The sequence below is a fragment of the Physella acuta genome, unplaced genomic scaffold (genome assembly GCF_028476545.2).
Source record: "Physella acuta isolate Inbredline_101_S28 unplaced genomic scaffold, ASM2847654v3 ptg000975l, whole genome shotgun sequence".
Classification (NCBI taxonomy): domain Eukaryota; kingdom Metazoa; phylum Mollusca; class Gastropoda; family Physidae; genus Physella; species Physella acuta.
In genome coordinates, this window is record NW_026732492.1 from 281,853 (window position 1) to 307,767 (window position 25,915).

A 25,915-nucleotide genomic window follows, 5' to 3' on the forward strand; every position below is an offset into this window, starting at 1 on the left:
GAGATGAAATTACGTAAACGTACAGGGAGAGACCTGTTTAAAATACTGCTGTAGCAGGATCTATTATTCTAGTGAACTCTCGAGACTTTGTACACCGTTCTCTCCTGGGACCATTGCTTTAAATATTGCATGGTTAGTGAAAGATTACATTCATATTTATGGGATGCATTTTTGTATGTGTATGTATAATAATTTTTTTACATACACACATAGACCAGCATCAGTGACCAGTGCATATACTTACACCTACGTCAAGCATGTAAATCAGGGGTCTCCAAACTTTTTAACCCGAGGGCCGCATTACGTATCAAATATCAGTTCGGGGGCCAGAGTTTCTTCCAGGCATTTCTTCGGGACGGCAGACCAGCCCCCCCCCCCCCCGAAGAACGTCTACTCCACCCCCCCCCCCCACCCCCCACGACGAAATATAATTTATGTAGATATATATACACATTTCAAGTGTCCCCCTCCCGGAGAAAATACCGGAGCATAATACCGTGCAGGAGCATTGGTTGTAGAATATTTTTTCTCATTCGCTTGTCAAACCAAGCCTTTCTTTTTGCCACGCATGTACTTTCCTCCATCAACAGTCAGTTAACTGAGATTAGTCCAGTCCAAGTTATAATCATCAAATGTTTTTTTAACTCATTGAATATATCGTCTCCGGCTACAGTGATATACATGTTATGTAGGGAAGACAGCTCTTGTGTTAAGGTTCATGTCTTCATCCGCACCTCTAATGAACATAAGCAGTTAAGAGGTAGAACAGCTGTCTAGCGACTCATCCATTGCAATCAGTGTTTCTTCCAGACTTTTTTCTCCGGGTGGGCACTCGAAATTTTCAGGGGGGGGGGGGGGGGGCGGACACTGTTAAAAGTATATATTTTCTATATAAAGTATATAAATTTCGTTCGGGGGGGGGGGGGCGGTAAAAATTTTTTGGGGGGGCTAAGCCCCCCCCCCCCCCCCCCCCCGAAGAGATGCCTGGATGAAACTCTGATTGCAATGTTTTAAAAAATAGCAAAACTTGCTTGTATTTTTTGCTATTTGAGTCACAATGTTTTCACCAATGTCTGCAACACGGTGGGCAATTGTATTAGCACCCAAAGCTACATTTTCAAGTTGTTTTGAATTTTCTGGGCATAGATCCTCAGCCACCTCCAACAAACTTTTTTTCCGTGGACAAAAAGATATCCGCGGGCCGGATGAGAGGACTTAGCGGGCCGCATGCGGCCCGCGGGCCGTAGTTTGGAGACCCCTGATGTAAATGATTGTTGATTAGCAAAAAGTAAATGTCAAAGTAAAAAAAAAAATTGAATACCTTCCACAAACGAGTTTTGCCAGTTTGGAAAACGGCCACGGCCGATAACATGGACGAAGACGCTAATGTTAAGGCGGTACCCTGGTAGCTTTGTTCTTGCTACAACACCCCCACCCCTAACCCCTGATTTCACATTCATAGTTAATTACGTCACACACTTCCCAATAATGTCCCTTAAGCTGTTCAACCTCAACAGTAAATTGCCAACCCCCCCCCCCCCGGCTAATTTGAATGTGTTACCTTGATATCTCATCCCCCCCCCCCAAACTAATCTGACTGTTGTATTACCTTGATGGCTAATCCCTTCTTGCCACTAAAGCACTGTGCACATCTGATTATATTTACCTTAATGGCTAATCCCCCCCCCCCCACTAATCTGACTGTTGTATTACCTTGATGGCTAGCTAATCCTCCCACTAATCTCACTGTTGTATTACCTTGATAGCTAATCCCTTCTTGCCACTAAGGCACTGGGCCCACCTGGCTATATTTACCTTGATGGCTACCCCCCCCCCCCCACTAATCTGACAAATTCCCTTGATGGCTAATCCCTCCTTGTCACTAAGGCACTGGGCACACCTGGCTATATTTACCTTGATGGCTAATACCCCCTACTAATCTGACGGATTACCTTGATGGCTAATCCCTTCTTGCCACTCAGGCACTGGGCACACCTGGCTATATTTACCTTAATGGCTAATCCCCCACTAATCTGACTGTTGTGTAACCTTGATGGCTCATCCCCCACCCCGTCCCCACCCCCACCCCCACCCCCACTAATCTGACAGATTACCTTGATGGCTAATCCCTGTGACCTACTTAGGTCCAGTAATGTTTTATTTTGACATTGTGTTAATACCATATATGGATTGATGGTGCAACAACCGGGTTTTTTCCACTGTCTTACTAAGAGTGTCTAAGACGTAGAAATTTTCCATCAAGATCTGATTGATTGATTCAGACCAGATGACCACCCCATAGCTCAGTGGTTAGGATCTCGGCGCGCCACGGCGGCGGCCGAGGTTCGATTACTCGGTGTGGAGCTGAGTATAGTCTATGGTGTCTAGTGGTCTAGTGGCTTAGAATCTCGGTTTGGAGCCGAGTAGTGTGGCACAGTGGTTAGGAACACCATTAGTGGCCTAGTGGTTAGAACCACATAAGTGTCACACAATAGGAAACACAACCAGCACCAGGCAGTCCATTCTGACCAGGCAGTCCACCTTGATCAAGCAGTCTATCTTGACCAGGCCGTCCATTTTGTCCGGCAGTAGATTCTGACCATTTGAACGTGAGAGAGCTTAAGTCCTGAGTGTGCTATGCATTCTTAAGTTGTTTAAATATTCTAGTATTATATTACTTGTGGCCAAGTGATTCTTGATGCTATAGCAGTGTTGTGTGACCTGTGGCTATTTTTATACAGTGTTAGAATCTGTGATAGTATTTTTTCTTACGCTTTGTAAGTTGGGTTTTGTTATTTTTTAAACTAAATATTTTATGTTGTTTAACCTTGTGATCTGCCACAACTGTGTTCGCTTATTAAAGGTTGTATGCAGATTGAATGAGTTGTTAACTTCAATAGTTTCACTAGTTTTCCCTAGACATCGAAATCGAGCCCTAGTGTGATGTTGAGTTAATGTCCATTCATTTAGGCTTTAAGTCATTTGCATATAACCCCAAGAAAGAATCCGGGGGCGTTCACCATCTATCTGGCTGGTAGATAGGTGTCCGTTACATCCCTTCTTGCCACTCAGGCACTGGGCACACCTGGCTATATACCTTGATGGCTAATCTCCCCACTAATCTGACAGATTACCTTGATGGCTAATCCCCCCACTAATCTGACAGATTACCTTGATGGCTAATCCCCCCACTAATCTGACTGTTATATTACCTTGATGGCTAATCTCCCCACTAATCTGACAGATTACCTTGATGGCTAATCCCCCCACTAATCTGACAGATTACCTTGATGGCTAATCCCTTCTTGCCACTAAGGCACTGGGCACACCAGGCTATATTTACCTTGATGGCTAATCCCCCCACTAATCTGACAGATTACCTTGATGGCTAATCCCTTCTTGCCACTCAGACACTGGGCACACCTGGCTATAATTACCTTGATGGCTAATCTCCCCACTAATCTGACAGATTACCTTGATGGCTAAACCCTTCTTGCCACTCAGACACTGGGCACACCTGGCTTGCTGGACGGGCTTGTCCAGGTTCTTGTACTCGATGTCGATGTTGTCCGAGTCGGCCTCCCATCGCGACACCGGCTTGCCGGCTATGTAACCCCGGGACGGCATGCTGAAACACAGAGAAGAGCTTAAGTTAGGGCAGAGTTAGGAGCTTATGTTGTGGGGGGCAGAGTTAGGAGCTTAAGTCGTGGGGGGCAGATTTAAAAACGTAGACGAGGTAAAAAGAGAAGAGCTAAAGTGAACGTACATGAAACATTTAAGTAAAACATAGAGCATAAATCAACAAGCGGTAACATTTTAACGTATTTAGTTTTCTTCAACCAAAAAGAAAAAAAAAGTGTATTTCTCTGAGAGAAAAAAGTCATCTTCTCTTTTTAACTAAGTTAACGGCGTGAGTACACTTCTCCTGCCCGGAGTAAACCCTGGACACTGGGCACATTTACATATTAGGAGCCAAGTCTTGGGTTCGTCCACCTCGGTACAAACACGCCAAAGTCTACGGTACAATCCACAAGTTGAACGAGAAATTTGAAAAAGTCAACTGTACAAACTTAAATCTAAAGTCGCCTTGATATCAAATGTTACCTGTTAGAAATGTATCATCACAGAGCCGGTATAGTACGAGATGGTCAAACACGGATGTAGCAACCAAGGGCAGACAACACACTGAACGGACGAGGGTGAAAGCCGCGCCTGCCCGGGGTGGGGCGGGGTGACAAAGGTGGTCGCCCTCGACTGCAGGGCCGGCAACAATAAGGCTACAGTCCGAGTTTTTAAGTGACTCATTAACGCCGATATTCATTAGTGGGTGAGTCAACGGATCAATTCAGCGGTCTGGGGGTGGGGGCAGGCACGAGGTGGCGCGAGGCATTGATTCCCCATCCAGGTAACTTCCAGGTGAGATGGTCAGCCCCGATACGGCCAATCACACGTGACGGTGAGCGAGATAGTTCTTTGTTATTGCTCACGTGCCGACCCCTAATTAGCGTAGTTGTTGTTGGCGTTCTTCGTTACAGCCTAATGGCGCCCTTCGTTACCACTATACTACTATGGGCGTCTTAGGTAAACATAACGTTTGCATTTGACCCCTTTTAGCACCCAGGTTGGTTTTCTCCTATGCTTGAATATGTCAAGCATGTTCTCCTTATACCACTAGTAAATCGGCGTAGCGACATAGACAAAAAACGTACGTGATTTCGGCCTCACTTTCGTGCTCGTTGTTTGCATGAGAGAGGCTTAGAGTAAATGTTGCTGTTTTTTTTTATGTGGGTATAAGCAATAGCTCACCATCTTGTTCTGGGGAAAAATTGAGTACGTCTCCACACTAACCATTAAAATAATGGTCTTTGAAATAAGGTTAAAATTGCTTCAAGGGACAGCAACTCTTCTAGGAAAGACAACTCAAAAACTGCTTTTTTTTGTAGTTAGTTCTTTGTTGCACAAAGGCTATGGAAACCAAAAAAAAAGAATAATAATATTAATAGCAGGCTGAAATTGGAGCAACGGCCTACATGGCGCATAACAAGTTGACACGTAATAGTTGATTGAGTTGGAGGGATCCCACATTAAAAATTAAGAAAGAAGAAGCTTTAACAAATCACACAAAATCTGTTAGTAAAATGGTTATTTTGGCGTTTATGTATTTAATTTAGTTATTAGGGGGAAAAAAGTTCCAGTAAAACATTTCGGATCCACTGACAAATCCCCACGCCTCCCCGGAAGGAGCACGTTTGTGTTTGTGAGCCCCGGTATAAAACATCGGAACTACAATTTGAATTAAAAAGGCGCCGACATGTTCAAATTACAAACAAGCAAAGAAATAAAACCTGTACGCCTTTAATACTCGATGCGGGTAAAACGAAACGCAATTCGAGACGGACAATGGCGGCTGCTGTACGAAGCCAAAACCAGGTATAAATTTTAAATCGAGTGAGACAGGTTAATGGAACATCAACATGGCGGCATGTCCAATCCTCGGCTCGGATGGAAGGAAAACAAAATCTGAGTTCTAAAAATCTGGACTGTCCTGGGTGGACGGTTTAACGGACTGTGCTGATTGGTTTAACGGGAGACGTCTCAGGTAAACCCTCATCAGTCACGTGACCAGTTGATAGATCCGGCACATCAAAACAAAAACATCAAAGCCACGGCAACATTCGCACGTGCAGCATGACAGCTCGGGGGTGGACAAAACACGAAGCATAAAACATTGGGGTGGGGTGGGGGGGCAAAACACGAGACCGCACACAAGGGGGCGGGGGGGGGGGGGCGAGAACCACGGTTGGCGGTGGGGGGGGGGGGACACGATACCTCACACGTGGGGGGGGGGGCAAAACACGAGGCATCACACATGTGGGGGACGGTGGTGGGGGACAAAACACAAGGCATCATAGTTGGGGGTGAGGGTCAAAACACGAGGCGTCACACGTTGGGGGGTAGACAAAACACGAGGCATCACACATGGGGGAGGGGAGAGTAATAAACTTCTTACATCAAAGTGCGTGACACATGATGACATTCGGACAAAGATGTGTATAGAAATGGACCTCTAGTAAAACTGCTTGACCACATGTACACCAGGTCGCCTGACCTCATGTACACCAAGGTCCAAGTGGCGTGACCTCCCTCATGTACACCTCATGTGCTCAAATATAGTCAAAAGACCTAACCCTAACTTACAATGTCACATAACCTCAAGTGGTTATACCATCTCATGAAGTCACAAGACCCCATGAAGTCACAAGACCTCACGTACATCAGGTCATGTGACCTCTTCTCCCCCCCCCCCCCCACCCTCTTACATCGCCCCCAAACAACGAAACCCCAGCCTCTGCCCTGCCTACAAGCAGACGTCGCGTGCCACACCACCACAAGCCTGTCCGACACCCGGAACCGACACCCGGAACCGCCACACGATAACTCTGTAGGGGGACGAGAAGAGAGTTACTCCCCCCCTCCCCACCCAACGAGACATTGCATGCAGACGTGGACATTAACAATTTACGACCCGTACGGTAATCGGGGTCCGATGCTTGTGGACCCACAACCCCGCCACCAGAGGGAATCAACATTCAGCAGTAAAAGCATGTGTTAAATTTACATCCAACCTTGACATTCATGGCCCAAGCTTATCAACGCGGCGCTAGCCAGCCGTCGCACGTCAAGCTAGGTCACGTGATTTTAAAATCCCACCAATCAGCCGATAGATGTGGCGGTGGGGCGTAAACTATTAAAAGAAACACTAGAAAACTCTAAATAAAATAAACTGGGAGTGATCTCCCCTAAACTTTCTCGAATATTCTTATATAACTTGGAATATAGACATGATTTTTAATTACTTAAACTTTTAAAAATAGAATAGAATCTCATAGAAAAAAGAATTGCGCACCAAGCGAACGCCAAAACAAAATGTACATAATAGTGCGCAATATTATTAGTACTTTAGAAATTTACATGCGTTTTTTGAGAAATCGGAAATAGCGTAAATTAGTACTTCCGGTCAACGGAAATTACTCATGTGAAATTTCATTTATCTATCTGAAATAGTACTCAAGTTATAGGCTTTTGAAAAATTCAAAGTAGAAAAAGTACCACTTCCGGTTATCGGAAATCGTTAAAAAGTTGATACGGATCTATGATTTTGATAAAATACTTATATATGAAATTTCATAAACCTAGCTGTAACGGTAATCAAGTTATCGTGTTTACATACAGACAGACACACACACAGACAGACAGACACACACACAGACAGACAGACACACAGACATAAGGACAAGATTGCAAAATTATGTTTTTCCGTATCAGTGAGGTGTAAAACGTCGAGATATGTGAAAATCTCGATTTTTTTTTGCACGATTACAAGACTTTCTCTATACTTCGTATATACGAGAAAGTAAAAAGTTAATTGCATGAAAACTTCAGCAATTCTTTTATCACGAGCGCCTTCTCATTTGGTTCCATTTAGTACATGAACTTGTCACTAAAAATTTTCAGAGAAATTAAAATTGTGATGTCCCTACGAAAGTAAACAATTCATCATCAAGTCCAGGGAGGACTAGTTGCGGGGTCTCTCTAGCAAAAAATGTCAACCAATAGAGGCCAGAGTAAATAACGGCTAAGTTCATTATGGGACGTTACTATGGTAACGGGCGCCTGGAGCAGGCTCTAAGGTGGCACCAGTTCAAATCACAGCTAGATACTCTGGTATACCTCTCTTATACACACACTTTACACACATCACAGCTAGATACTCGGGTATACCTCTCTTATACACAGCTAGATACTCGGGTATACCTCTCTTATACACAGGTATACCAGAGTATCTTGCTGTGATTAAAGTCTCTCTTATACACAGACTTTACACACAGCTAGATACTCGGGTATACCTCTCTTATACACAGACTTTACACACATAGAGACACACGCATATGTATATATATAAGGTGTGTGTGTGTGTGTATAAACAGGTAAGTAAACAGTTTACCTGGTAATAAAGTCTAATGCACCAAGAACAGCTAGAAAAACCAGCTAGCACAAGCTAACCAAAATCTTTGAATTCACATTTGACGGTGCTTAAAATTTCTAAGATTAGTTGGTAACCAAATTTGGCTAAGCTACGAGAAAGTCTCACTTTCGTATGGTGAACACGTGGTGGTCATGTGGTCCAAGTCTCACTATTGTGTGGTGATCTGGCAGTAGAACTAGTAGAAGTGAGGCTCAAGTCTCACCATGCGGCCAGGAGATGCCGACACACATATAACTAAAACTATGTCAGAAGAAAAAAGTCGATGGGAAACTTTTGACACGAATATAGATCTATCCATTTCTGCATGTTTACTGTTGGATCATGTAGAGTCGACAAAAACCAACTGCGGAAATGTAATGAATACATAACACATAACAATCAACCAAGGGCGGTAACCCCACGTGATAAAAGGGGGGATAAACGTAACAATAATAAATTTTTCTGCACTAGAATCTTTGCAGCAGGTTGTTTTATGATTGAGTATTGTTTGCTGAGGCACGCTGGGAGCCGGTTATCTATAAATAGAATCAAGGTGCTCAGCAATAGCTCATGCACGTGTGTGGGTGACATGACCGCGAGTGTGAGCGGAATGACCACTCCATATCAATTTATCACTACAGGACGTCCGGGCTATAGAGATGTAATTACAACTCAGTAAATCTGAAATTCACAACCAGAATGGAGTAGAAGAAGTAGAGTTTCAGACAATCATATTGGAATTAAAAGATATTAAATTTTTACTATTTAAAACACAATAGTATGTTTTAAACTGCGATAGATTTTATAGACGATGAACAAACATTAACGACATTTACACACACAAAGTTTAATCTTTTTTATTCTGTAATAAATTTTGCTTAAATTAGTTTTATCCTATAGTGCCCCCCCCCTCTTTCATCATGATAGATAATCTAACAGACGCCATGGCATTTAACCGTATGCACGTGATGATATCCCTCTCCAGACGACAAGAAGTATCACATGTCAGTGATGACATTGCCAGATGACATCGGATATGACAGCAGTGATATGTGAGACCATCTAATGTGTTGTAATTTTCTGTGCTGATCGCGGAGTCCATGTTTGATTAAAGGTATCGGGTATCATGCCTAGGGTGGGGGGGTATGATGTCTGGGGTGGGGGTATCATGTTTGGGGTGGAGGGTATCATGCCAGGGATGGAAGGGTTCACTCCTGGAGGTGTGGGAATCACGTCGAGGATGGGGCATTTGAATACCATGCCTTCGGGGGGGGGGGGTGGGTAAGGCGTGGTATATCTTCAGGTTGTATTGTGTTAGTGTTACATAAACATACACACAAGAACACACAGACGAAATGATACACAAATATCAACCCGTCAGTAACCCTCTCACCCCCCTCCCCTCCCTATACCCCTGGGACAAATTCCCTCACAGTTCTTTGTATCATGTGACCCTATACCCACCTTCCAACGCCCTATCTCAGTCTTCAAGGGACGCACTAACGGGGGATAATTCCCCCAACTCTTTGTTGTATCGCGCAGCGTATTCGTCTTATCGATACTAATTTATCAATAACATCAAAGTGATATCGATCCCATCCATACACTGAGCGTAATTAGACGGATAATCCGCTTAGGATTGATTGGCGGATAGGGACCACGTGGTCACCGTATTCTGTGGTATCGTCCTGTTGGGATAACCTCCTTGCTCTGACTCAGATCACGTGACACATCAACAAATGGTCAACATTTAAAGACGAAAAACTCGCCTATACTTAGACACGATACATTCACCCACTATTGGGGCGAACAAGTCGCCGAGATTTAGACGACAATTCACTAGCGATTAATGACGAACAAGACTCCAGTTTTTAAAGAAATTTAATGGCGACCGAACTATTGACTATCCTTTATAGGCGAACAATTCACCCACTTTTAAAAACGAATAAGATACCCACTTTTAATGACGAACAAGATACCCAATTTTAAAGGCGAACAAGAAACCCACTTTTAAAGACGAACAAGAAACCAAGTTTTAAAGACGAACAAGAAACCAACTTTTAATGACGAACAAGAAACCCACTTTTAATGACGAACAAGAAACCCACTTTTAATGACGAAAAAGAAACCCACTTTCAATAACGAACAAGAAATTTACTGTTATTGACGAACAAGAAACCCACTTTAAATCACGAACAAGAAACCCACTTTTAATTACGAACAAGAAACCCACTTTTAATGACGAACAAGAAACCCACTTTTAATGACGAACAAGAAACCCACTTTTAATGACGAACAAGAAACCAAGTTTTAATGACGAACAAGAAACCCACTTTTAATGGCGAACAAGACACCCACTTTTAATGACGAACAAGAAACCCACTTTTAATGACGAACAAGAAACCCACTTTTAATGTCGAACAAGAAACCCACTTTTAATGGCGAACAAGACACCCACTTTTAATGACGAACAAGAAACCCACTTTTAATGTCGTGCTAGAAACCCGCTTTTAATGACGAACAAGAAACCCACTTATAATGACGAACAAAAAAAACACTTTTTAATGACGAACAAGAAACCCACTTTTAATGTCGTACAAGAAACCCACTTTTAATGGCGAACAAGACACCCACTTTTAATGACGAACAAGAAACCCACTTTTAATGACGAACAAGAAACCCACTTTTAATGACGAACAAGAAACCCACTAGACGAAGCAGACGTTATGACCTAGAAACTAAAACCTGAGCTCCCTAAACACGTGACCTGGTCAAACGTAAGATGAAGCCGTTTTCTTTAAATATTCAGCATGGAAATGTCAAGAAATGAACACAAAAAATAACTTTGCTATCTCGTTGCTTAGCCACAGTAATTGCCGAATAATGATTTTCTAGGCGCAATTAAAACAAAAAGCCACATAAATTGATGAATAATGATTTTTTGGCATTAATTAAAGCAAATTAATCAGTTCTCCCCAGTGAAGCAAATATAAACACTGCAGCACAGACATTCACGTGCCTATACGAAGATTCTTGACTTTACAAGTAAAATAGGTTTTGTACTAATTATTCAATGTTTTTATATATTTAACACGTGTTTTGTTAAAATACATAGATTTGTCTAGTTTAACTAATCTTCATAGTGATTTCTCTCATGAGCGTAGCGATCTATTCCGGCACCAGGGGCGAACTAGCAATCTCGTCGCACACCCCCCCCCCCCCCCCCGCCAATATTTATATTATTCTACCACTTCTATCGCTAAAAATGATATTTAAATTTTTTTTCTACCACTTTTGGCGCCCCAAAGGATGGGCGCCCTTATTGTTGTCGCCCCATCTCCCCTGTCCTAACTACGTCACTGATTTCTAGTTTTGAATGTCGCAACACGATCCACTCTCCTCACATAAGTCTAGATTAGTAAAAAAAAAAAAAAAAAAAGAACATCCTTCAGAATAACGATGAGATGTAAGAAGCTTTATAAAATCCTGGAATCCCCTCCCCGCATACCCCCCCCTCCCCCACACCCCCCGGGGTATTGATTGACGTAGACTCAGGCTACATCGTACCCCTGTCTACGGTGTCGTGAATAATTTATTCCATAAACAAATCAAACGCGGCCGAACATGACAGTTAATTACCAGATTAAATTGATGATGCGGGGGTCTATCCTGGTGATTTACTTTACGCTTTGAAATTTAATATTTAGACCCCCCCCCCCCCGGGTGGGGATGGGAGGTCGAGGTCGGTACAAACCAAATATAAGCGGAGTCGTCAGAATTTTGTTTCAAGCAAATATGGAATGTTTGTTGTTGGCTTCAAATCGTGGAAATGTTTATCATCAACATAATATCGTTTACAATCAACATCATTAAGCTCAACATTCAACATGCAGATGTTTATAATGAACACATTACTCCGGCTGAATCTGGCATATAAAGGTAGTGGGGCGAAAGGTCAGTTCTCCCCACGTCTACGTAGGTCTATGCCTGGTGTAGACATTTCTCTCAGAAGTTATAAATAACCAAATAGCGTAATGATGGCAAAATGTTATGGTTAATAGCTGGGCAAAAAAATAAAATCGTAAGGCCAACAACTCTAGCCAAAAATAAACTTTTAAGGACAATAATTCTAGGGAGAATGCGTTTTTAGGTAAAAATGCCAATTTAAGGCTAATTATTCTAACCAAAAATATAATTTCAAAACAAATTTCTCTAGCAAAAAAAAAATTAATAATAATAATTAAGTCCAACAACTCTGCCGAAAATACAGTTTTAAAGTCTATACGTCAAGGCAAAAACTTTTCTAAGTCCGATAACTCCAGCCTCAAATAAAATTTATAAGACAACACTTTTAAAATCTCTAAGGCCCATAATTCGAATAAAAAACTACAATTTAAAGGCCAATAACTGAAGCCGACATAAAATCTTGAAGCTCTCACAGCCAACACACACGAGCCACCGTATCAAATATTCAAAGACAAGTGCTCAGGGCCGTTCTGATTGACATCTAAAACTAGCCTCGCTGGCACAACGTTTTGGATGGAACATAAGGCTGGGCACAGTCTACACGGCTGTCATATTTGGTTGTCATACAGGACTGTCATACAGGACTGTCATACAGGACTGTCATACTTGACTGTCATACTTGGCTGTTATACAAGGCTGTTATACTGGGCTGTTATACAGGACTGTCCTAGAGGTGTGTTTAATAGAGGGTTGTCATTCAAGTGTGACCTACAAAACTGCCCAATATACAGCGTTGTCCATCCTATATTCCTGTATTACAGCTGTCCTTGAAGGCTGACTGTCCTAGAGGGCAGCTGTCTGGCAGATGCACTACAAAACTGTCCAACATGTTAGGCTGTACTAAATGTCTGTCTAACAAGACTGTCCAACATTTTAAAACCTGCGTTTTCTCCATGTCAGAAGAATCAAAAGACGACCAAATAAAAAAACGGATGTTTTTTATTTGATGGACCTCTAATGGGCTCGCTGATAAATAATGTCTGATAAAAGACAGATTTCAGATGTTCTATCATCTCAATTACATGTTGTAAGCCTGATGTCAGTGTTGGGATGTTCTAAATTACATCTGTAATTGTCAGGGATAATACGGCTGGTAATAAACATGTCCAACTAATTAAATGTTATTCGATATCCCCGGTTGTCATATAAAGCTTAAAAAAACCATGAGGGATATTTATGACTGAGCAAATCACTAAAATATCCAATGCATCAGATTTGATGAGTTGAACCATTTCAGTCCACCCGACACCGTACATCAGACTCCAATGATTTGATCACGTGACCTGGTCCCAAAAGTTCTTGAAATCTTGCCTCTCACATGTCAAGAAGGCAATTCGTCTGCTCCGTGTGGGTCAGCAGACGACCCAGACGGGGTGGCAGCTATGTTTGTTTGGATGCTGCTGGGTAGAAGACCCCCCCCCCCAACCCCGACCCCCCATCCCGGTGTCTAACAGCCGAAAGTGGAGGCACATTATTTTAATTTGTCAAACAGGGCCCGAGACGGGGAAGGATACAGAGACCTGGATGTCGAGAAGCTTCTAGAAATAGTTTTCCGTTAAAAAAAATCGAATTTTCTAGAGTGGCTTAAAATAAAAGAAGCAGACGACAGCTTAGCGGTTATAAAAAAACATGTTTTAAAATGTCCAGCCGACTCAATGTAAACATAGACGTGTTGGGTTGATATGAGATGTATACTCAGTTGGTGATTGGCTGAGGTACCTCAGTTGGTGATTCGCTGAGGTACCTCAGTTGGTGATTCGCTGAGGTACCTCAGTTGGTGATTCGCTGAGGTACCTCAGTTGGTGGTTGGCTGAGGTAACTCAGTTGGTGGTTGGCTGAGATACCTCATATGTCGGCTGTTACAATATGAAGAACTGTATTGGCAGACGTTATGGATCACGTGACCGTGGACAGCAGAAGAGACAATCAATGAAAGAACATCTTCTACCAAGAAAACCAAACATAAAAAAACCCATACAATAAAACCTACACAATAAAACAACACAAGAATACCCACACGCTCTAAGATTACTGAGAACCCTCACGAAGAAAGAAAAAAATACAAGAGAAGAGGAAGCCAAACACAGCGAAATGTGAAGAAAAATACAGCGAAATGTGAAGACAAATGTGAAGCCAAATACAGCGAAATTTGAAGACGACAGTTTTTGGTCAATGAGGTCAAGTATCACTAGCGTCGCCACGTATCTCGTGGAAGAAGTTATATCAGTTTTTGGATGTCTAATTTACCTCAGTTGTTGAATATCTAAGGTACCTCAGTTGTTGAATATCTAAGGTACCTCAGTTGTTGAATATCTAAGGTACCTCAGTTGTTGAATATCTGAGGTACCTCAGTTGTTGGATATCTGCGGTACCTCAGTTGTTGGATATCTGAGGTACCTCAGTTGTTGGATGTCTGAGGTACCTCAGTTGTTGGATATCTGAGGTACCTCAGTTGTTGAATATCTGAGGTACCTCAGTTGTTGAAGTACCAATAACAAGTGAAATGTGGAACAAAACTAGACAGATTATAGTCCAAAAGTACATTCCCACATCTGGTTTCAGTGAATATAAGATAAAAATATAGACCATCTTGGCCAAATCACGTTAACTTTAAGACAAACTTGGCCAAATCAGTGTTAACTTTAAGACAAACTTGATCACATTAATTCAAAGTGAAGACAAAACTGATTGTTTCCCTTACTGCTAACATAACAAAAGTAAAAGAGAAAAGAAATATCTTCACCATAACAGTTGAAAACATCACAAAAGTGATGTCAGAAATGTCACTGTATTATAGCAATAACTTTTGAAAACATCACAAATATGATGTCGAAAATATCACCGCAATAACCGTTGAAAACAAGGAATAAAGCGACGGTCTAAAAACGCCCGCGCTATTTTTAGCGACGTGATTCCCAATTTCCTGTCTGTTGAATGCCATTGTCGTCAGAGAGCGGATTTCTCCATACGTGGTTCCGGAACGTCTGAACCGCAAGGGCTTGTGGGAGAAAAACGTCAGCACCAGTTACTTGGCAGCGATGCTACGGTTCGCTGACCACGGTGATTGTAGCAGGCCCATTGCTGTCTACACACTCAAGGTAGTTATTCGCTTTCTGAACATAAGCTGCTATATAAATGTAACTGATTGTAATATAAACAATGTGTTAAGTATTCTAATAATAATATAAACTATGTAGGTAGGTATTGAGTGTGGAAAGTATAAAATGACGGAGATATGGACTATGTGAGGTATAGATGGAGGAAGGTATGGAGCGAAGGAGGTATAGCGAGAGAGAGGGGTGGTGAAAAGTATGTGGTTGGGAGGTATGGAGAGTGGGCAGTGTTTCTTTCAGACTTTTTTCCGGGGGATCGCGAGGGGGGGGGGGGGGCACTTGCAAATTTTGGAGGGAGAGGCGGAAAATGGTAAAAGTATATATTTTCTATATAAATTTCTCTTTCGTTCTGAAGGCGGACGGTACCCGCTGTTATGTGGAGGGGGAGGGGGGATCTGAAGAGATTCCTGAGTGAGGGAGGTATAAAGTGTGCGAGATATTAAATGTCTGACAAATGTGTCTGTAAGACAACTCCTATGATACACGTCATCTTCCCCTTACACAATATCTTCCCACTGCTCTCCCCTTACACAATATCTTCCCACTGCCCCGCCCAATGTTTGTTTAACTTTGCCAATAAGCCATAGCAGGGGGGGGGGGACAAATCTTTTCGTTTCAAGCCGTTTTCATCAATCAACCACGTGACCTTTTTGTAATTTCTTACAAAACAATTCAAGCCCCGCAAAGTGGCGCGAATAAATTATTCACGCTGACCCTTCAACGTCACAACTGGACTCATGGGAGTTCAGGGGCTCACCGAGTCCAACAGTTAAGTCCCTTGATTTCTTATTCACTCCCCTGGCGAGCGAGGGGATGAAAATGAATTATTCGGCCATGATTGTGATTCGAGACGCAATTTATTTTCAACAGCAGCTCAGTGGGTCAATGGCGGTCAGTGGTGGTCTTGTGGTGGTCTTGTGATGGATGTGTGGTGATGGTGTGGTGTTGGGTACTGATTGTGCGGCTACTGAATGTGTGGTGGTTGTCTATAGGTCGTATGCCAGTGAGTGGTGGTCGTATGGAGGTCGTGTGGTCAACCACCCATACTCTCCACATAACCCACCTGAATATCACTAGAACTACCACATAGACTCTTTATCAACCAACAACTTACAACACAAAACATCTATTTAGAGTTCCACCTAACAATTTACAACACAAAACATATTTTCTCCTAGTTAACAGCGTGTATGCTGCATCAAACATTGATCTAAATCCTGTAAATGCCTAAAATATTCATTACCATTTAATTATCCAATTTTTATTTTATTCCGGGGCGTCAAAAAATCTATAGTTTATACAATATACAAAAAGATTACGGCTAATGTTGCATGATAAAAAAATGGCTTACTGTAGACTATGCAGTAAATGGAGACAAAGGGGATAAACGTATTGCTGAGTTACCTAACATTTTTATTATTCAAAGATGGACGCCCTACACTCAAAATTACACTACAAGCCTCTTAGGCTGTACACTTATTTACACAAACATTGCACAACATTTTGCAATCAATATAACTCTAAGCCCCATGTCTTGGTTGATGATTAATTTGATTATGATTAAATAATCCTTAATCTCCCGCGTGTACACTGGGCTAGCCAAGATCAATAACTCTTCCGATACCAGCCTCCGTTTTGACAAATCTGACCTTTTAAAGATAGAGTTAATTTCTCTTCCCCTCCCAAATTAGACCTGCATTGTTTACACTGAACGACCGTCGAGTGGGAGGTTATCTGATAAGGAACAAACAGACAGCTCTAAAAGCTGAGACAAAGACAGGGGAAGGGGGGGGGGGGGGCACCTGATCTGTCAGGGCCCGGAGGAGTTACCCTAACGTGGAGACTACGAAGCCATACATTATTCAAACACAAACACTTTGGAAAAATACATTGAGTATCTACAGCGATATATAGCACGTAGTCGTTTTAGTTTTATCAACTCTGTTGATGGATAACTACATTTAAAAGATTTGAACAAGATTAGCTTACAACTAAAATAATGTGGTCTCGTTGTGTAATGACGCCATGATTTCTCTCTACTTCATCTACACCAGCATGCAAACATCTCACAGCTAATCGTAGTTCTAAATGTTAATCGTCCTTTTTACAATTTAAAACATGTTATTTTTTTTATAATGCTAAGGCGGGTTCGCACGCCCGTACACAATACGAACAATTTTAATCGTTGCGTTATTTCTATCGTGAATAAAAAAAAAACTAAACAAAGAATACACTGTAGCAGATCTTCCAGATGGTCACTTTAAGGCAACAAAATTTTGCACTGTAGTAGATCGATATGCGATCGATTGGATTGAATCAATGTCAAGGTAACCGGGTCTAAGACCTTGTGTCGAGACAGCTGGATGAGATGGATCCAGGGGCGGCAACTACGTTTTAATTCCAGTTTTATACTGGTTCAAATTTTAATAGCGCCGTGGGCGCCTCCAGGAGAGGGGGACAGTACGGGGGTAAGGGGAGGGGGCGTGTCTTGGAAAGAGGTAGACCGAACGAGTCTAAGGAAAGAGGGGGGTGTTATATCATGTAAAATTACATTTTAAAAATCACATGGCAATTTCTAGAATGTCAGCTGAGTTAATGAATCTATCTTACACATACCGTAACCGACAGCACATACATTAATGCTAAGATTACTAAAACATATGACTCCCCACATACACTTAACCCCCTCCACCCCCCTTCCCCCCCCCCCCCCCCCCCCCACACACACACATACAAAGACCCGAGCCCATATAACTAGCATGAGAAACACAAGTCACAAAATCCACAAAATCAAAATACACTTGACTTTTGTTTTATTTTTAAAAGTGTTTGTTTAAGGAGAGGTGCTAATTGATTAAGTTGATTGCATTTGATTTTAATCAGGACTGAATCCAGCGATTTAAACAGCAGTACCTGTGTTTGTATTTAACGTGTGATTTAGCTACGCTGTTTAGCTGTAATTAGAACGTGTGGTTTCCAATTTGTTTTGACTCCTGCTGTCATGTGGTTTAGTTATAACTTGTGGTTCCTAACATCACACGTGGTTTTATAATATCACATGTGGTTCCTAACATGTGTAGTTCCTACCATCAATGTGGTTCCTACCATCACATGTGGTTCCTACATCCCATGTGGTTTCCGTCTTGATGTGGATTCTGCTGTAGTCCCGTCCAAGCCTAGATGTCCAAGATACCCGGGTTTTATTTCGTTTCCTGTGGCCCGAGTTTGTTTTGCGATGTTTAAATCTGCTAATGATCTCATCACGTGATGCCCGCTAATTTGGTGTCATTAGCACGAGATAGCCGGACACGATAAAAATTGACCTCATCGATGCATGTCTCAGATCTCAACATTATCTTTGCCGATGTTTCCAATTTCAACATTATCTTTGTCGATGTTTTTAATTTCATCATTATCTTTGCCGATGTTTCAAATATCAACATTATCTGTCCGCTGTAGATGATTCAACTTTCAACATCATCTTTGCCTTTGTTTTTAATCTCAACATCATCGCCTTCAACAAACTTACAAAAAACTGGCATCAACAAAATTTACACAAACATTACCTTGTCTTGTGGGAATGTTTTTAAACAAAACCGTAACGAGCTCGTCAAAATACGTTTGTAGCTATATTTAGCTGTTTAATTCATCTCCTATAACTTCCATTTTCCCAGTGAATTAAATCTCCTTTATCAGAGTTGTTCCGTCTATTTTTGGCTGACCTATTGTTGCCACTAATATATGAGTAATACGATTAATATTTCTCCAGCGCTTGGATATCTCATAAAAAACCGGCCTTACAATCGTCAATGCGAACAAGCCGGCAGTTGTGTTTCATACCGCTGACCTGGCCCAAACAAAACCCCACCTAAATTAAAGCCGGAACAAAACCGGCAATGAAGCCGGCCATCGACCGGACGCACGGCGCGGACAACTTTCTGCTCTCAGCCGTTCCGCCTCATTGGCCGGCCGTTTGTTCCGCCTGACTGACGCCGGCCAGAGCGAAAGATTTTATCCTTCGCCTACCTTTTGAGCTGTTTTTATTTTCGCTCAGCTATTAAATTTTATTTTTATGGTAAGTTTCAAACTTTGCTTATTATGAAGGGAACGTTGATAGTTATTTATACATTTTAAATCGGCTCGCAGGCTTGAAGGAGTTAAGGAGTTAACAAAAGCTCGCTTTGTTAAGTAACGTCTTGCCTGAATCAAGTGGGGTAGGGGGGAGATTTACGATAGCTTTTTTTTTAGTTTTTATTTTCTTTTTACTGAAATTCAAAGACCTAATTAGTTCAAAGGGCATGACGTCAATAATTAAAATCAATAATTAATCGAGTAATTGCAGTGGTTGGTCTGCCGGAGAAAGACTCGGTGTGTGAAAGAACAATGGATTAGGGATTAAGCTGATCATTTATTGATCGATCTCTAATGGGATTAGGCTGTCTGTAAGGTCAAGTAACGCTCCTGGACTTAAAGGTCCCTAGGGGAGGGGAAGTAGAGTTTATCTGTTCTTGACCGAGGTAGAAGGCCAGTTGTTGTAAGACCGCGTTGCCCAGTAGAACAGCGCGGAGCTTATGTTTGTGGTCTGAGCTCGGAGCTTATGTTTGTGATCTGAGCTCGGAGCTTATGTTTGTGGTCTGAGCTCGGAACTTATGTTTGGGATCTGTGTTCTGAGCACGGCGGGGGGCGCTTGATGTGGTTGGTCAAAGAGAATCACTTTCTGAAAATTTTAGGCTACGATTGACAGCTTATAAAATACCAGCAAAAACAAGCAGAAGACAACTAGATAACCGGCAGAAAATCAGAAGAATAAAGACAAAAAAGTTTAAGAATTAGTTGACAGGTGACTAATTATAGGCGGGCAATTAAAGATGGCTAAAGTCACGTGTGTAGATCGAGTGCGGACAATTAGTGCCAACCTTAAACATCAAAGAGAAGGTGACTTATTAAAAGGATCTAAAATTACATCAGGGATTGAGTAGATGCTAGAGGTCTCTGAGACAGCAGTCCCTTATTGTATGGATTGAGAACCTGTGGCTATACAAATCTTGATAGACTGTATAAATATACGTTGCGCTAATGGCATTTCTTGTCATAAGAATTAAAAAACAAACTCACTTTTGATGCCAAATGATGTATCCAGAAATAATGTATTAATTGTTGGTTGCCATACAACAAAGGTCGATGACGCTGAGTCAGAACGAGGCAATCTTAAACTGCCTCACACTGCCCCACACAACCTCACACCGCCAACCGTCCTCAATCCGCCTCTGGATAACTATCTTATTAACATACCACATTAACATTCAACACTGAAACACGCACAACTTGAATGTTATGATTACGGTAAAATAACCGGGAATATCCGATTACCATGCAAGTAAAAGGGAATATCCAGTTACACGGTAATAAAAAGATAATAAAAAATAAAAAATTAATCAAAGAAAACAAAATAAAAGCTAATGAATGTAATCATACACTGTGAGTAGGCCGTCAAACATAATAACGTGAGTACATTATTCTATTGACGTGATAGCCCCATACCCAGGAGCCAATGCTCACCTACACAGGGACTGTTCATTATCGTGTACACACACAGCTAGCGTAGAACAAAGAGCAGGAATATCATTGTGTTAATTACTGTTTGTTTGTGACGCATACAGTCGTTATTAAAAAATACAGCAATTGGTCCTGAATACAGCTATATACGTTTTCTCACATTACTAAGTCACTCGAAACAAATAATAACACAAATTGGTCAAGATAGAATGATTTCTTTATACATACACTCACAATAATATATATATATATATATATATATATATATATATATATATATATATATATATATATATATAACTATGTATTATGTGTGTGCGTGTTGTTTTCTCTGTTAATTTTCTTACCTCCCATTCAATTATCGCCCTTTATTACTAAATGCCAAGCACAGTTCTGTACGACGAAAGCTTCCAGCAAATCGCCCAACGATGAATGAGTCGTTCAATATTCTAAATGTCATGTATCGACAAAAGCCGAATGGATGTGTCACTGAATCAATCACATAGCTGTACATACCAGCAGCACACGACATAACACATTTTGAAATAACAATTATAATTTCCACCAATGTAATAAGATTTACACCATGCTCGGAACCTTTATGTAGCCAGTTACACAAGCAAGCACTTAAGGGTAAAATCAATGTTAGTTAAAACCCGTTTGCCACGATATCCATCTGTCTCACTTTACATGCCTTTCAATAAACCAGCTTCCTTTTTCCATCTATATTTGATTGTAGAGATTCTTCTGGGACTAGGGCAGCGAGATAACTCTTGGCACACATTGACAGCAAGATTTCTCTCTACATTGACAGCAAGATTTCTCTATACAAAGACAGCAAGATTTCTCTCTACATTGACAGCTAGATTTCTCTCAATACTGACAGCTAGATTTCTCTCAATACTGACAGCTAGATTTCTCTCTATGTGGACAGCAAGATTTCTCTCTACATTGACAGCAAGATTTCTCTCTATGTGGACAGCAAGATTTCTCTCTACATTGACAGCAAGATTTCTGTCTACACTGACAGCAAGATTTCTCTCTAAATCATCTGACAGCAAGATTGCTCTCTGCACTATCTAACAAGATAGTTAAGCTTTGTTTTGGCTAGGTATTCGGCTAAACTCTAGACACCTGCGCTTGGATTTGACGCACATGAATTTTTTTTTTACAAATATTATTTATTCTTATCTTTGTATTCCACAAGCATTGAATCTAGCAGTATTAATATTAATATATCAGCAAACAGATTGAAAGCCTAGCTGGAATATCGAATTCACTCGCCAACAACAAAAAAGTAAAACAAGTTGGTTGAACTTTTGACCTCAACAAATCCAGAAATAATACACACACTTGTTAGTTGAAGTGCGGTTATGTGTCAAAAATTCACCCCTGTATAAATGAAGAACTAATGTCTTGTTTCTACAGCCATTTATGTTTTTCAACTCCACGTCTAAAACTGGTTTCTGCCGAAATTCGCGCCTTCTGCTCATTTGTTTCATACGTCTGCCATAGTTTCATTTACATACCACACTCGGGTCACCAAGGGCACATTACTCTAATCTAAACGAGAACAAACGATTGCATGCATTGCTTCAAGCGGCTCGCTGCGTGTCGTTAGAGACGACCAATCTATTCTAAAGGTCAAAGGTCCATGGCAAAGGTCGGAGGTCCATCTAGATGTCTCGTCTCTTTCACTTCCCGACTTGACTCGCGTCAGTCAAACTCCCCAATCAAGAAATCACCAGCACAGCTAGCTCTAACCCCTCCCCTGACCTCTCCCAGTGTGGGCTTCTCTCCCCCTAACCTCCCCTGTGTAGGCTTATCTCCCCTGACATCCCAAATTGTGGGCTTCTCTCCCCTGACCTCGCACAGTGTGCGCTTCACTCCCCTTGAATTCCTACAGTGTGGGCTTTTCTCCCCAGTGTGGGCTTCTCTCCCCTGTGTAGGGCTTCTCTCCCCCTGACCTGCCATCGAGTACCCCTAACCTCCCCCAGTATAGAACATCTCTCCCCCGACCGGGGGTAATCGCCATTACAGTTATCTCGGATCCCCCCCCCCCCCCCTCACTGCCGATCATACGTCCGCACGAGACATGTCTGATCAGATATCGATCACCCCAATCTTATTGCTGATTTGTACACTCAATTTGAAGATAAGAAAAGTGCACTAAGTACGACGGGTCAGACAAAGATGGACAAACACAGTACAGTACTCACGTGCTACCTGAGATAATGTTACATAATGTTAGTGTTACCGTTCATTACATTATGTTGTGTGTGTTTGTGTATGTAAGGGGGTATATACGTTGCCGGTTTATTTCTAACCCTGTCTAATTAGCCGCCACAAAGAACAGCTATTCATCACAAAAACAAGAAAGTCATTATCCAGTGGTTAATATTTAATTATTTTAAAAAGGGATTTTATATTCACTTTTAAAACAACGCTGATTCAACAGTAAAACATATCTGAATTTGATCGTTAAAGACACAAGAGATAGATACACCCCCCCCCCACTCCAAAAAAAAAATTATAATTTTATTTAATTTTTCTCTAATTAGACGTTTTTGCTCTAAATGTATTTGCCAACTAAATTTGTGATTCTTTACATTAGAGTCGATAAAACGTTATGTACGTGTGTTTGAGAGACATTGCAACTGTTCAGATATTGCTCTGGTGTTTTTAGGCAAATGTTCAGATATTGCTCTGGTGTTTTTAGGCAAATGTTCAGATATTGCTCCGGTGTTTTTAGGCAAATGTTCAGATATTGCTCTGGTGTTTTTAGGCAACAGCAAGAGCTCGTGCTCACTGAGAGCTCAGTAGAAACAGGTCGGTTACAAGCACGTGCGCTAATTGCTCACCCCGGAGGAGGGGGGGGGGGGTCATTAACGGTGACCCTGCGTCTTTCAATGGGGTCACTCCAACAAGATTTGTCCATCACGCCACGCTGTGTGATGCCAGATGACAGACGACAGATGACAGAGCTGGCTCCGGTGATGGATCATTAGAGTGCCCGTTGCATGACTGATACCAGGCATAATTGTCTCTCTGTCACGTGCTGGCCAGTAGGCATGCGCACTGAAACAACGGAAGTAAACGATCGGTTTTCTTTACTTAAAGGGAATGAATGTTTCTAGTGTCTTCCACGTTCTAGAAAAATCGTGCGAGTTTACCAAAATTTTATTTTCATTTTGTATGGAAATGGAAATGATTTTTCTTTCGAAAGAACTCACATTTTCAAAAGACGTTTTCAAAAAACGAAAATTATAGATTAACGTTTTAAAAAGTTACATTTTAAAACGGAACAAATGATAGAACTTTCGGGAAATCTCCGCCGAAGACTAAATTAGTATTATAGAACGGTTGAGAATGATCAAAATTATCTTAATGATCCGAAATACTCGAGGGAATCGAAGAATACGAGAAATTTGGGATTTTCTCTCGAAATCAAATCTTGAGTTGAGAACGAAGACGGACGAGGCGAAGGGGCAATTTACCGTGATGAGGGTCCACTAGGGCTGATTAAGTTTGAAAACGACTATTCAATACTTGTTAGTGGGGGGGGGGGGAATAGGGATGCATGCTTTGGGATGTCGTTGGATGAAGCTAGAGATCAAGTGAGATGTTTGTGTGGGTGGTGTGTGGGGTGGGATGTAGGTGGTGTTATGTGTGCTGTGTGTGAGGTGATATGTGAGCTGTGTAAGTGCGGGTTGTTTAACAGTATAATAAAATAAGTTAGGAACCAGGTTTGCCTCCACACCCACAAGCATTGACTGAAATATGACAAAAATTATGCACATTTATATTGACGTTGAACAGTAACTCTGGAACAAAAGGGACAAAACCACGAAAGATTACTGGTTGTAATTGTGTAATGTAAATTATGTAACAGGGACTTCTTTCTTCTTCGTTCTTATTTTTGTTGGAAGGGATCCCCTCCAACACAATTAAGTCAACTGGTTATGCGCCATTGATCTTGGCCTGTTTTTCTTTTTGGATTTGCTTCCATAGCCTTTGGACAACCAAGAACAAACTACAAGGCAGCAGTTGTTTGATTTGCTTCCATAGCCTTTGCACAACCAAGAGCAAACTACAAGGCAGCAGTTGTTTGATTTGCTTCCATAGCCTTTGGACAACCAAGAACAAACTACAAGGCAGCAGTTGTTTGATTTGCTTCCATAGCCTTTGCACAACCAAGAGCAAACTACAAGGCAGCAGTTGTTTGATTTGCTTCCATAGCCTTTGGACAACCAAGAACAAACTACAAGGCAGCAGTTGTTTGATTTGCTTCCATAGCCTTTGCACAACCAAGAGCAAACTACAAGGCAGCAGTTGTTTGATTTTGAAGTAACTGTCTTCTGCCCGAGGGTTCGAACTCGAGACTTTTCGGTTTAGCAACCATGAGCTTTACCTACTCGACCACGCCGACCCCTTAACGTAGGACAAAATCACGTAAGTTGAAATATAAATTATGTAAAAGGGGACAAAACAACAAAAGTTTACCCGTTTAAATGTAGATGTCAAAAAAGAATTACTATCTTTATATTTTCTTATCAAACATCTAGCTAGAGTCTTCCTTTTTCCTTAAATCCCCAAGATTCTTCTTCGACACCTCTTTACAAAAATTTTCTTCCAGAACCTTCCAACCTCTGGTACCATGTTCCTCCAAGACGTTGCTCACAGGCCCCTCCCAGTCTCTCCTATCCTCCCCCACTGTCCAACCACCACACCCAGACTTTCCTTCCAAGCCTCGCCTCCCACACACGACAGAGGCTCATGTATATACATTGAACTCCCCCCGCCTCGTTACATTGAGTCCCCCAGACCAGTCCGATACAATAGAATCTAATTCACTTTCTATCTCCGCCTAGTCAGACCCCCGTCTATCTCCGCCTAGTCGAATCCCCGTCTATCTCCGCCTAGTCAAACCCCCGTCTATCTCAGCCTAGTCAAACCCCCGTCTATCTCCGCCTAGTCTGACCCCGTCGATCTCCGCCTAGTCAGACCCCGTCTATCACCGACAGATCTATCTCGGGCCGATCTCAGGCCGATCTCAGGCCGATCTCAGGCCGATCGCAGCCCGGGCAGGACGCACAAGGTGTAAAATGAGAAGAGGGGCCGCCCATGAATATTGACAGAAGCAATCAGCCCGGGGCCGGGGGTCGGGCCGCCAGAGGTCGCTACTCGTGTGACA

General features: G+C 41.9%; 1 protein-coding gene across 1 annotated transcript in view; it reads right to left on the reverse strand.

Moving 5' to 3' along the window:
- Window positions 1-25,915, reverse strand: part of LOC131954140 (putative N-acetylated-alpha-linked acidic dipeptidase) — a 55,981-nt gene that overhangs the window by 18,984 nt on the left and 11,082 nt on the right. Inside the window, exon 2 of the mRNA XM_059317669.1 lies at window positions 3,475-3,628. Coding sequence (XP_059173652.1) covers window positions 3,475-3,628 — 154 coding nt within the window. The remainder of the gene's footprint in view (window positions 1-3,474; window positions 3,629-25,915) is intronic.